Raw genomic sequence first — 13194 nt, 5'->3', positions numbered from 1 at the left:
AATTAAAATACTTAGCAAATAGGAATAAAATACCAAAAGAAGGAGATATGGGTACTTTGTATATTTTACTACTTTATTGAGGTATATTTATTTTCATTCGTTTTGTTTATTTATTTAAGATTATCTTTACAAACACTGAACAGACAGTAATTACTTGTAACGGCAACAACAAAAATTAAATTAAAACCTTAAAATACTACAAAATACAACGAAAAACAAAATTAAATTAAATAAAAATATAACATGGTTTGTAATAAAAAAATATATAGGATACCACTGTATCCATAAAAATATAAATCTATTTTTAAGGGTCAGCCTTAGATCTGCAGAAGACATATTTAATAAATCCACATGAACTTGATTAAGGAACTGGTTCGTAATTGCCATCACATTATTCATTGGAGACACACTATCAGAAATAACACAAAATAAATTGTGTGGATTCCAAATCCTTAAATTGACTTTTGGTACAATTATTTTGATGAAGTTTATAAGATCACAGTTACAATATTTAATGTTATTTATAATAAAGAACAAATAATCACCGCTTGTTTTCTCCTATCCAAAAGAGATTTCATTATAAAAGTCTTAAGCATACTCGTATATGAGATCATATAAGGATATTCATTGTGCTTTGTAACATAGAGATACCTGGCAAATTTTTTTGAACTTTTTCAATTTGATCAATATGTGTTATTGTCATAGGCATCCAGATATGTGACGCATATTCCAGGTGCGGTCTCACCAAGGCATTATATAATCTTATTATAGTTAAGAGCCTTTTGAATAATGTACATAAAATGATTATTAAACTTGAAATTCGAATTAAAAACAACACCCAAGTCTCTGGTTTCAATGGAACGGTTGAATTTAATGCCGCTAATATGATAGTTATACTCTACTGGATTGATTTTTCTTGTATATGATACTACGAAACATTTATTAACATTCAATGACATTCCATAGGTTTTGAACTAGTTACTAATACTCTCAATATCCAACTGGAGGGTGTCGCAGTCTTCACGTGATGTAGCAGTCTTAAAGAATTTGAAATCATCCGCGAACAATAAGCCAGCCAAGCAGGAGAGGCAGTCGGGTAATGAGTTAATGAAGCTGATATAAAATAACTTGTTAGGCTATATTTTGAGTATCAGTACATATGTCATGCTTTGTTAACAAAAATTTTTGTTATTTAATTTATTTTTTATTGTTGTTTTTTAAACAATAAAGCACTTTTTGACTTTGACTATTAAAACTAGCAAACTTAGCAATGGTTTATTTCAGATCAAAATATTTAATAAGCCTATAATGCTTCACAAGGATTGATCCAACAGATTTTTTGAAGAAATCAAACTTTAGATTAATCAATAGATGGATTAGTTCCTAGTCATTTTGTTATTTGGACTGGTCATTGGAATATTGGAAGTTTTGTCTGGTATTATAGGGCTTTCTAAATTTATCACTGGTGAGATGCAATTTGTATTTTTTATAAATTAAACACATTGTTTCCAATATAACCAACAGCACAAGGTCATTACCATTAAAACCCTAAATAAAGGCCTACAGGTTTCTCTATAGACGTTTTACAACAAACATTGCTCTTTTCTGTAAAACAGAATTGATAAGATATTGGCTGCGGCAACTTCAAAAGGAAGTTTCATAGTACAATTTGTTGCTTAGCAGCAAGCTTGCTTAGAAGCTGTTGACTCAAAACGATTGCTGACTCAACAGCTATGCTGTTAATTTAGCAGCTTCCAAGTAAAAACATAAGACCCACTAGCCAGTTTCTGTCTCAAAGTAGTTTTATTAATGTTTAGATGGATATTATAGAATCACACCATTGCTTCAACCTACTTAAGCCCTCCGCTTCATTAATGACTCATTTATGAGTCCATCCACCAGCACCATTCTGCCGAACATTCTCTTACAGTAGATAAGAGTTTTCGTGGCCTTGTTTATTACATGCTTCTTGTAGCTGATTTTTTTATGCAGGGTCACCCCTAGATATTTGACCTCATCTTCAAGTCGCAGGTGTTCGCCAAAAAGCTCTAGACCTTTAACGGGCTCTAGTTTCCTCTTTTTTGTGAAGGCAACTAGGGTAGTTTTTGCGAAGTTTACCCGTTGTGGTTCTTCTATGCACCAGTGCTCGACAACGTTCAGAGCTCTTTGCTTTTTGCACTTTTTGATTGAGTCATATGGCATGTTGTCAAATTCTTGTCAATTCAATATCTAAAAAGGCCACTAGGACGATTTCTTTGTTGTTTAAAGTTTGTTCGACCCTCTGGGCTATCTCCTGGATCGCTGATTCGCAAGATTCACCCGTTTGATAGGCATATTGGTGTCGATGTAGAGGACTATCCTGTTATACAGCGTCCCTGATATGCCTTTTTACAAGGTTTTTCTCTGTTTTCAGGAGGAATGATGTAAGGCAGATGGGTCGGAAGGATTTGGGTTTCGCGTATAAGTCCCACTTTTGTTAGAAAGACTACATTTGCTTCCAACTCTCTGGTATTCGCGTCGTGGCTAGAATGGCCCGCATTATTTTGCTGCAGCATGATAATTGAAATGAATTTGAAGATTACTTTAAAATCATGGAGTGAGACTGGAAAAACACCAGCACGGCCAGACGCCAAAACAAATGAACAAATGCGAGAACAAAATTAAACGGAAAGAGCATGGTAGTACCAAATACCACCATTTTCGAATAGGTGACAGTATTGTGCAAGAAAAGGAAGAAAAAATTCAGTAATAAAGTTCAATTTGTGCTGCATTAGGTACGGTAACTTTTTTTAGATATTTATATAAAGGCTGCCCTATGCAGATGACACAATTTTAAGAGTGAAAAGTACAAAACGAGGTTGATAGGTAGGAATATCTTTTATCTTGAAACATAATGAAGGAAACTAGTGCTACGAAATGGCTGTTGGTCATTTAAAGTCCAATGTTGGATATACTGCATATCTTTAAAAATTCAATGTAGTAGTTTGAAACTAATTGGAAATTGACGATGCATGGACCTTAATTGATATAACCCTAAGCGGCAACATCATCAGATTGATTAATTCCAAGTGTGAGGAATACGATTTTAACAAGCGTGGCTTGGTGAGCTCCCTATTGGCGGGAAAACGTGTGGAAACCCCGACTGTGTGGAAATCAAATTCCACTAGCCAGTCGGAAAAGTCGTTGCTGCAACCGGAACTAGGCGCTGTCAGCGAAGGTTCCTATTAATTCAGAGTTTTTGAGCTGACGAAGGGAATGGACGAAGTTTGTCCGAAATTTCGAGACTTTGAAGCTAAAAGAAAGCAGTTGTTCGTAAAACCAGTAGCGGTCTGGAGAGGTCATTTCAGTACGACTGTGCCCCAAAACAGAAGAGCCTCAACGTACCCTGCATAGCGAGCGTGTAAGGACACATAAAAAAGCAGCTCAGACCGGTAAAAGAAACCTGCAAAGAAAAAAAGCCCTGCTGAAGTACAGACTTTAGCAGAGGAAACAGTACATTGTTGGAATAGCCTAAGTCGCTGAGACCAGTGGTCCGCCAAGTGGTGGACACCCGAAACAGAAGAAGAAGAAGAATTGCAAATGTCAACTGTCATTGTCCAAAAAGAGTCATCAACGGACGTATTTTGTGTGTAGAAGAAACAAGCGGGTGGAGTCTTTTTCTATGTTTTCAGCAACAAGTGTCGGAATAACATCGTAATAAGTGCAGTTTAAAGTTAAAAAATGGGTTGTACGTTCAGTACGCATGGGGATAAAGCTGCTCAAGCTCGCTCAAAGAAAATTGACCGAGATCTTAGAGCAGATGGGGAGAGGGCTGCCAGGGAGGTGAAGCTCCTCCTGTTAGGTAAACAGACTTGTTAGGGCCCTTTTTAACAACCGTAGGTTTACCATTAACATTATTTTAGGGGCTGGTGAGTCTGGGAAAAGTACCATTGTAAAACAGATGAAAATAATTCATGAGTTGGGTTACTCACAAGAGGAATGTGAGCAGTATCGGCCAGTTGTTTATAGTAACACAATTCAGAGTCTCATGGCTATCATTAGGGCTATGGGCCAGCTGAAAATTGATTTTGCTGACCCAAGTAAAGCAGTAAGTATATTTTGAGACGTAGAAAAAAATTAGTATTCACCAGAGACTCTAGATTTACTAATTTGGATACTTATGAATAATAATCTCAGATATTAATCTATATTCCTCACATATTGAAACAGTATTACAAATAAATTTTGCTTGTATGTAAAAATGTTTTTGTACCACCTCTTCGTGAATATGATTTACAAACATTAGGGTGAATTAATAATGTGTTTGGTAGGAAGTTGCCAGGCAGTTTTTCACATATGCGATGTCAGCTGAAGAAGGAGAACTAACCCCAGAACTCGTAATGCTAATGAAGCGCCTATGGCAGGATCCAGGAGTCCAACTGTGTTTCTCTAGATCCAGGGAATACCAGCTCAATGATTCAGCTGCTTATTACTTGAATGCTCTCGACAGGATTTCCCAAAAGAATTATGTTCCCACCCAACAAGATGTTTTGCGGACTCGAGTTAAAACTACTGGTATTGTGGAAACACATTTTTCATTTAAGGATCTACACTTTAAGTGAGTGTTGTTGAGTAGCAAAAAAAGTTTTTGTGACACCTATTTTATTTCATTTAGGATGTTTGATGTTGGAGGTCAAAGGTCAGAAAGAAAGAAGTGGATTCATTGCTTTGAAGGAGTCACAGCGATTATCTTTTGTGTTGCTCTTTCTGGTAAGTAATTGTAATATTTATGTTAAGGTTCAAATAATGTATAATGTTAATGAATCAAGTTTATATTGGTTAATTATTAAACTGTAATTGGAATTCTCATATGAATTGTTCATTTTATGACACATAATTGGTTCTAGGTAATACATTTTACCACATACTTCTGATAACATTTTATACTTGCTTGTAAATATTTTTAATTCAATAGCTAATCATGATGATTGTGTAATATTATTTTTTTTGGAATGTGATGGGCCTAATATATCTACTTAAATCAATTGGTGTGGATTCATTAGTGTTTTAGTTTCTCAGTTGATGTAACTATTAAAAATATATAATTTTATTGAATGTTTCTATGAATTTCTTAATTTTGTAGGTTATGATTTGGTCCTTGCAGAAGATGAAGAAATGAACAGAATGGTTGAATCAATGAAATTATTTGATTCTATCTGCAACAGCAAATGGTTTGTTACAAGCTCCATAATTCTGTTCCTTAACAAAAAAGATCTTTTTGAAGAAAAGATTCAAAGGAGCCCTTTGACTATCTGTTTCCCTGAATATACCGGTTCTAATACATACAAAGATGCCTCAGATTATATTCAAAAGAAATTTGAAAATCTTAACAGAAGGAAGGATCAGAAGGAGATTTATACACATATTACATGTGCAACAGACACAAGCAATATTCAGTTTGTTTTTGATTCAGTTACTGATGTCATCATAAAAAATAATCTGAAAGATTGTGGTCTGCTGATGTAAGTTATTTAAATTTATCGATCTATCGAATAGTTACTTAATATGACGCGTCAATTTGTTTTATCACCCTTCATGATTTGCTCAAACTTGAAGTTTCTTTAAGGGGGTAATAAAACTGACCATATTTAAACTATGACTATTACAAATAGTATATTTTGTCGAATATAGAATAAGAATTGTGTTGTGCTTAATATAATGTTATATTTATTGTTCTTCATTGATAAAAGTATATTGCCTCACTCAAGTTTTCCATTTTGTCAACAAAAAATAGTACTCTCTGATCTCTGTTCAGCATACAAAATTTGTTAAAGCAATATGCTTTTTTGCAATATTTAGGTAGGTAATTTATAGGACTTACTCTAAGTATATAAGTGATATTATCTACTAACCCTAGACATTACAAAAATGAAAACCATTTAATGGCTCTGACAATTTGAACCATACATGACAATGTAAATTAAATAGTCACCCTTAAAGCAGATTTAACAATTTAAGATCTGCCCTACTAGTTTTTTTACAATAAATTAAAAAACAAAACTAGCAGGAGTTTTGGCGAAGTCTGCATGCATCACATCTTGTGTGTGAAATGTGTAACTAAAAAGTCTGATTGTCCACATACACATGTTGTGGTATTATAATAAAATAACAGTAAGGCTGTTCTACTTAATAAATACATAGGCTTAACAAAATATTTTTGATAAAACAATTTTTAACTGTTTTTTAAGTTACACACGTTAAAATATATTTTTTTAATTGAATTTCAATTCAGTCTTTCTCACATAAAAGAGACAAGGAACTAGGTTGCTTCTTAGTATAGATGATAGGGGCCAATTAGGGTTATCATTACTACTTTACCACACAAGGTGATAAAGGTGGTATCAGGCAAACTTGTGCTGTATAGAAAGACATATTTCATCTACTCCAATATTAGCTTAGCTTTATACTTTTCATTTTTAATATTGTACTAGTTTTAAGCTTTTTGTCTTCTTTATCCCCTTGTGCATATTTTTTTTCTTATAACCTGTTGTGCTTTTAAAATATATATTACTAAATATGGTCCATAGTTAAGACAAATTAAAATTGTTACACTAATGCTATCTGTACGAACTACCATATATATTTTCATAATGGTACTTTATATGGTCCTTTTTTGATATTTCAAGCAGGCTGAATAAATATCATTGTTTCACACTTTTCTAACATTCCGAAATTAATAAGACTGACTTATTCAGTCTGTATTGAAATATAGGCGCATTTTTGTGGTCATTGATAACTTAATATCGCATCAATGTTATTAGCTGATAAGAGTAGCAGTTTTAAGTTTAATTTACCATTTACAAGAATCTGTCTCTCATTTATACAAGATATACGTAGTTTTTTAGAACTGCCATACCTTATAACCAGTATTTTCTCCTAACTTTTTTACATTTTGTATGTCAACATTTTTTTGTATTTTTCTACTTTGAATTATTATAATTATTTTCTTAATCTTCATATTGAATGCAGAACTGCACAAATGTAACTGGCATCTACTCTAACTGTTAATTATTATAAAAAAAACCATCCACTTCTATATTTTGTACATCTGGTATATAAATGTATATGTAAATAAATACCAGAATTTTATTTTAAGAAAAAATGAGTATATTCTGTTGAAAATATATATTTGAAGATTATTATGTGTTTTATTTAGTATAAATATAGTTATTATTATGTACTTACGGCTTTGCCTATGATATATGTAGGTAAATAATATAATAAGCATTACTGGTGACAACAATGCTAAAGGTATGGCAACAGTGTTGATTATTCTGCGCAAGCTTCAGCGACGACAGTATTATACTTTTTAAGGTTATGTTTCTAAGACGTGTCATATGTCAGATATGTGGTTTTTATTTATAACATTTTTTGTTTAATACTTTTCCTAGTTTTAAGTAAACTCAAATAAATACATATTTAAGATGTTAGCTTCGGCCCAAAATATGTCAAACACAAATTCCTATTCCAATGACCGAGGGATAAATTTCGAAACCGAATATGCCGCAGACCCAGCAACTGGAGGATTCTTTAATTCTGATTTTAAAAAGTAATGTGATACTATTATCCTCCTCAATTGGTAAATACCATTTGATTTTTAGGCATGATGATCTTAAAGAGATGCTGGACTCTAACAAGGATAGCCTTAAACTGGAGGCTATGAAAAGGATCATTGGGGTGAGTACATCTCTGCTCGACCACTACATATACAGTTTAAACCTATTTTCTTAGATGGTGGCAAAAGGAAGGGATGCCTCAGTTCTTTTTCCTGCAGTTGTAAAAAATGTTGTCTCCAAAAATATTGAAGTTAAAAAATTGGTATATGTTTATCTAGAAAGATATGCAGAAGATCAACAAGATTTGGCATTGCTGTCTATATCAACTTTTCAAAGAGCTTTAAAAGAACCAAATCAATTAATTAGGGCAGGTGCATTAAGAGTGTTATCTAGTATAAGAGTTAAAATGATTTCTCCAATTGTAATGTTAGCCATCCGAGATGCTTCCTCCGATATGTCCCCTTATGTTAGGAAAACTGCTGCCCATGCAATACCTAAATTATTCAGGTACTTTGATTAAGAACAGCTTTTATTGTAACTGAATATTAATTGACAATTTATTTCTTTAGCTTAGACCCGGAGTTAAAATCAGAATTGGTAACCATTCTTCAAAAATTGCTAGCAGACAAGACAGTTTTAGTTATTGGCTCGGCAGTAATGGCATTTACAGAAGTGTGCCCTGAGAGGGTAGACCTTATTTCTGAAATTTACAGAAAACTATGTGCCTTGATTGTAGATGTAGATGAATGGGGTCAAGTAACTATTGTCAACATGCTAACTAGATATGCCAGAACTCAGTTTGTTGATCCAAATCTTCATGTAAGTAGACTTTTTTATTGTGTAAGCTCAAATTGTTTGTTGTTTTATATGTATTTTTAATTCTAAATCTGCAAATCATTGGGTTTTTATTTAATTGACCTTGTTTGACAATATGTATATTGAACTTAATATACTTTCAATTAATTTTTTATGTTACAGACTTGTAATTTATCATCATATGCTTATGGAATCAAGTTTTTAGGCTAGCCTAAATGTTTTTTTTTCAAATTTTAATTGGATATTGGATGGATGCGTAAAAATGAGAAATCATTACAGATTAATATAGAATAAGCTTTTTTGTCTACATCATTTTTGAAGTAATTAATGTTTAAGTTAGTTGAACTTAAATGGACTTTATTTACAATTTTTTTTAAGCTTTAGTAGCTTTAGAAAGTGCTGAATGATTTATTTTCATTTATCTATTTATCTGTAAAACAAATTCTAAGCCAGAAATTGCTTATAGCTGTTTATAAAGTGTTAGTTAGTTGAATCATTAATTGGATACAGTATTGTATAAAATGAACTATATCAGATCTCTCTAAAACTCTTAATTGTAGTACAAAATTATGTTCTTTTATAAATCTAATTTGGGAAAAAATAAGACTATATTCAACCAATTAATTGTACCCATGTGATATTTTTGAGGTCAGTTTACCTCTTGGAAGTTTGTTGGTTTGTTCTTAAAAACGCTGAACTAAATAATGGTGTACCACATACCTATAATACACAGAGAGTAACACACATTTAAATAAGTATTTTATAATTATGTTGTACCAAAAATACTCAATTGAATTCCAAAAGATGTGTAAAAAAGATAGTAAATAGAAAAACAATTAATTTTTACTATTTAAATACAAAGAATAAAAAATTTAAAGAACTATAAGAATGGATAGAACTATAAGTTTGAATTCATATAGGTTAAGTTTAGTTTAGTATATTGAATGTGTAGTCTAGGTAGAGTGAACATATTACCATTATGTCAATTTGTAATAGATCATGTATAATATAAAAAATCTGGTTAATAGACACATTCAGGTTTTAAGTCACCTAGGTGTCTACGAATATATTGATTGCTATCACATCCATGTAATTTGTATTGTGTACATTGTATTGATCTATGAACTGATTAATTAATGAATAATAAAAATCATTTAAGCCAAATAATTGCTGTTACATTAAAAGAGATACTGATACTGATAAAAACTAATGCCTATATATAAAACTAAACCTAGACAAAAAAAAAGTATAAATCTAAATAAAATTTGAAGATTTAACAGCATTTGCATCCTTTATTTGTTTTACAAAAGAATTTAAATAAAAAAAGTCTATACTAGTCACATGCTTATATTCTTCTAACATCTTATTAGTAGAGAACAGTCTTAGATGTAATTTTGGAATATGAAATCTAATATTAAATACAAGAAAGCAGTCTTAATATTTAATGTGATTTACAAAATAATAGATAAGAAGAGCTGAATGCAAATTTTTCCTTTTATTAATTTGTCAAATTTTAAAACAAGTCAACATAGCATTATAGGAAATCATGTATGGATAAATACCAAATTTTCTGACATGAAGGAACCTAGTTAACTAGAACCTAGTAACCTCTAAGTTTTTGTTTTTTAATTCTGTTTTTTAGGCTCAAGAAGATCCCATGGGTGATGGTCAAAACCGTAACACGATATTTTACGAATCTGATTCAGAAACATCAGATAAACCCGCCCCACCCTCAATAGCGCCTGTGCATAGACTCTTATTAAGATCCACCAGACCATTGCTTCAATCTCGAAATGCAGCTGTTGTAATGGCTGTAGCTCAGCTGTATCACCATGCAGCTCCAAGAAATGAATTTCACCTTGCGGCCAAAGCTTTAGTACGCCTGCTTCGTTCTCACGTTGAAGTGCAGAGCATCGTTCTTAACGCAATTGCTTCAATAAGTGCAAAAAATAAAGGCATGTTTGAGACTTATTTGAAAAGCTTCTTCGTAAGAACTTCAGACCCTACTAATGTAAAACTACTGAAATTGGAAATTTTAACTAATCTGACAACAGATGCTAATGTTTTAATTATATTAAGGGAACTACAGACTTATATTTCTAATAATGATAAACATTTTGTTGCTGCCACTATACAAGCTATAGGCAGATGTGCCTGTTCCATTTCTGAAGTGACAGATACGTGCCTTAATGGTTTGGTTTCTTTGTTATCTAATAAAGATGGTAAGCAATCCACAATAAAGCAGATTCAAATATAAACCCTTTTTTTTAATTATTTTAGAAGCTGTTGTGGCTGAAAGTGTTGTAGTCATTAAAAGACTATTGCAAACTCAAGCTGCAGATCCTAAAGAGATAATTACTCATATGGCAAGATTGCTTGATAGCATTACAGTAGCCCAAGCTAGAGCAGCAATATTGTGGCTTCTCGGAGAACATTCACAGAAGGTTCCGAAAATTGCGCCAGATGTATTAAGGAAACTTGCTAAAAGCTTTTCAGTCGAAGTAAGTTTTATAAAAATCATCTTTCAAAACTGTTCCAATTAAATATTTTTCAGCATGATATTGTCAAGCTACAAGTGATGAATCTAGCAGTAAAATTGTACATAACAAACCCTGAACAGACTGCCCCGTTGTGTCAGTACATTTTCAATCTGGCGAGGTACGATCAAAACTACGATATCCGTGATAAAGCCAGACTCTTAAAACCGTTCATATCTGGACAAGGAGGTAAACTGTCCTCACAGGCTGCAAGGATATTTTTGGCCAATAAACCTGCGCCTATTTTACAATCACAATTTAAAGGTGAAAAATAATGTTGTAGTATAAATGTTCATTGATTACTATGATGTAATTTAATTTAGATCAAGAAGATTTCCAATTGGGCTCCTTATCTCATTACATTAAGCAACGAGCCAATGGATACGAATCTTTACCCGACTTTCCTGCGGTTCCTCCACCAGGAGGAGTGGTAGAAAGCCTTGAGGAGGTTGAAGATCCTAAAAAGTACCATAGGCCCACTGTATGTCATTTGTATAATAGTAGCATATTTTTTATCAAAATATTTTTAGGGAAAGGAAGGAAATGATATGTTTTCATGGGAATCATGTTCAGAAGCCTCCTCAGCAGCAGAAGGAAGTGGTTCTTCTAGCTCCTCAGAAAGTGAATCCTCAAGTGAGGAATCAGGATCAGAAGAAGAAGAAAGTAATCCTGCCACTTCAGGTGAAGAAGATTCGGACAAGTGAGTACATGAGCATTAGCAACAAATTGGTTTAATTAGGACTATCAAATCTTCTAGAAAAACTGACAACTCTGAGGAATCATCAGAAGAATCTGAATCTTCCAGTGAAGAATCAAGTTCGGAAGATGACAAAGAAACAAACAACCCTGTTAATTCAACCAACCATGTTCCTAAACCTAAAAACAACAGTAAATCATCAAACACTGTCAACTCCACTGAAAAAAAACCACAGTCTAACTTGGATTTGTTATTAGACTTGTGTGATGGGGATTCCTCTGCTCCAGTTCTTACTCCGTCTTTGGGTGGATTTTATACTCCAACGACTCCTATTAAATCTGTAGAGACATTGGAGGAAACTGAGCCACCATACCCAAGTACCAAACCTAAAGAGCTTTTAAGCAAAATTAATGGAAAAGGATTGTCTGCAACTTATCGGTTTACCAGAAGCCAACATTTGTATTCACCAAGCATGATAAATATAAATATCATGTTTACTAATAGCACTTCTGAAACAGTAACTGATATTAGGATAGGAAAGAAGGTAAATTTATGATAAAATTTATTTGAATAATTTGAGCTTGCCTAGGACGCTGTGTAATATACAGTTTTTCTTTCTTTTTTGTAGCATTTCGCAGGAGGTATGAGCATTCACGAATTTGCATGCATACAAAGCTTGCCAGCTAACTGTTCCTTACCAGCAACTATAGGGATCGATTTTAATGACACCACTCGACCTGCTACTTTTGAAATTATGTCATCTCTAGGTAATAAAAATATTTCTAGTTTCACTGGTTACAAAAATATACAATTTTAGGTACTTTCTCTGTAAGTATAAAGCCGAGTATAGGGGAGCTTCTAAGACCTATAAAAATGCCTACTGCAATGTTTATTGAGAAACAGTCAAAGCTTTGTGGCATGAATGAGCATATCGGAGTTTTACCACAGTGCAATAATTTCGTTGAACGTATTGGCGAACTTTCCAACTTGGGTCCCTGTGATAATTCTGTTCCTGAGTTTTTAAGGTATTCAATGGATTCATATATGTGAATTTTTATTTGAAAAAAAATATTAATTAGGTTTGCCGGACAAACTATGACATCACGAAACTTGGTGCTCGTGACAGTCCAGAAAGGGGAATCGACAACGCTAAAAGTGAACTGCGAAAACATCGTGTTTGGGTCCGTGATGCTCAATGAGCTACTCAACAACTTAAAGTCATAGAACTTATTGATTATTTTAAGTTACTACTTATTTTTGATATTTTTTGTTTATAGTTTTGTATCTCTTTTATATTATTTATCACATTCCTATATTATGATCAATATAACTTGTTGTATATGGTTCTGATTCAAGATTTATTGTAAATTTCTTTTGAGACGTTTGAAGTGTATAAATATTATAAATTAATAAAGTTTTTGCCTATTTCATTTAGTAGTTTTTGTTATCACAAATTGCACGTCACCAAATTACATCAATAAATATTACAATTCCTTATGCTTTGAAGTTGGAGGACTCTGAGTGTTGATTCCTTTTTTTTTAGGAAAAA

The 13194-nt window shown here is 32.7% G+C and overlaps 2 protein-coding genes across 2 annotated transcripts; both read left to right on the top strand.

Moving 5' to 3' along the window:
- Positions 1-3595: 3595 nt before the first annotated feature.
- Positions 3596-6016, top strand: LOC126748668 (G protein alpha i subunit). The gene is made up of 5 exons (XM_050458044.1): positions 3596-3841; positions 3903-4087; positions 4311-4597; positions 4655-4749; positions 5123-6016. The coding sequence occupies exons 1-5, from the start codon at positions 3721-3723 to the stop codon at positions 5503-5505; spliced, it is 1071 nt and encodes a 356-aa protein (XP_050314001.1). The 5' UTR covers positions 3596-3720; the 3' UTR covers positions 5506-6016.
- Positions 6017-7357: 1341 nt separating this feature from the next.
- On the top strand, positions 7358-13075 carry LOC126748667 (AP-3 complex subunit beta-2). Its single transcript, XM_050458043.1, has 13 exons — positions 7358-7588; positions 7641-7716; positions 7771-8102; positions 8165-8414; positions 10054-10633; positions 10692-10912; positions 10966-11212; positions 11272-11429; positions 11479-11648; positions 11706-12189; positions 12274-12412; positions 12463-12670; positions 12725-13075. The coding sequence occupies exons 1-13, from the start codon at positions 7464-7466 to the stop codon at positions 12867-12869; spliced, it is 3135 nt and encodes a 1044-aa protein (XP_050314000.1). The 5' UTR covers positions 7358-7463; the 3' UTR covers positions 12870-13075.
- The last annotated feature ends 119 nt before the right edge of the window (positions 13076-13194 follow it).

The sequence above is a fragment of the Anthonomus grandis genome, chromosome 22, assembly GCF_022605725.1.
Source record: "Anthonomus grandis grandis chromosome 22, icAntGran1.3, whole genome shotgun sequence".
Taxonomy (NCBI): domain Eukaryota; kingdom Metazoa; phylum Arthropoda; class Insecta; order Coleoptera; family Curculionidae; genus Anthonomus; species Anthonomus grandis.
The sequence above is the reverse complement of the archived record's forward strand: the minus strand, read 5'-3'. Positions and strand labels throughout refer to the sequence as shown.

Coding starts and splice junctions, on each gene's coding strand:
- LOC126748668 (XM_050458044.1), top strand. CDS start 3,721: ATGGGTTGTACGTTCAGTACGCATGGGGATAAAGCTGCTCAAGCTCGC. Junction 3,842..3,902: donor GGTGAAGCTCCTCCTGTTAG/GTAAACAGACTT, acceptor ACATTATTTTAG/GGGCTGGTGAGTCTGGGAAA. Junction 4,598..4,654: donor TTTAAGGATCTACACTTTAA/GTGAGTGTTGTT, acceptor TATTTCATTTAG/GATGTTTGATGTTGGAGGTC.
- LOC126748667 (XM_050458043.1), top strand. CDS start 7,464: ATGTTAGCTTCGGCCCAAAATATGTCAAACACAAATTCCTATTCCAAT. Junction 7,589..7,640: donor TTTAATTCTGATTTTAAAAA/GTAATGTGATAC, acceptor TTTGATTTTTAG/GCATGATGATCTTAAAGAGA. Junction 11,430..11,478: donor AAAAGTACCATAGGCCCACT/GTATGTCATTTG, acceptor AAATATTTTTAG/GGAAAGGAAGGAAATGATAT.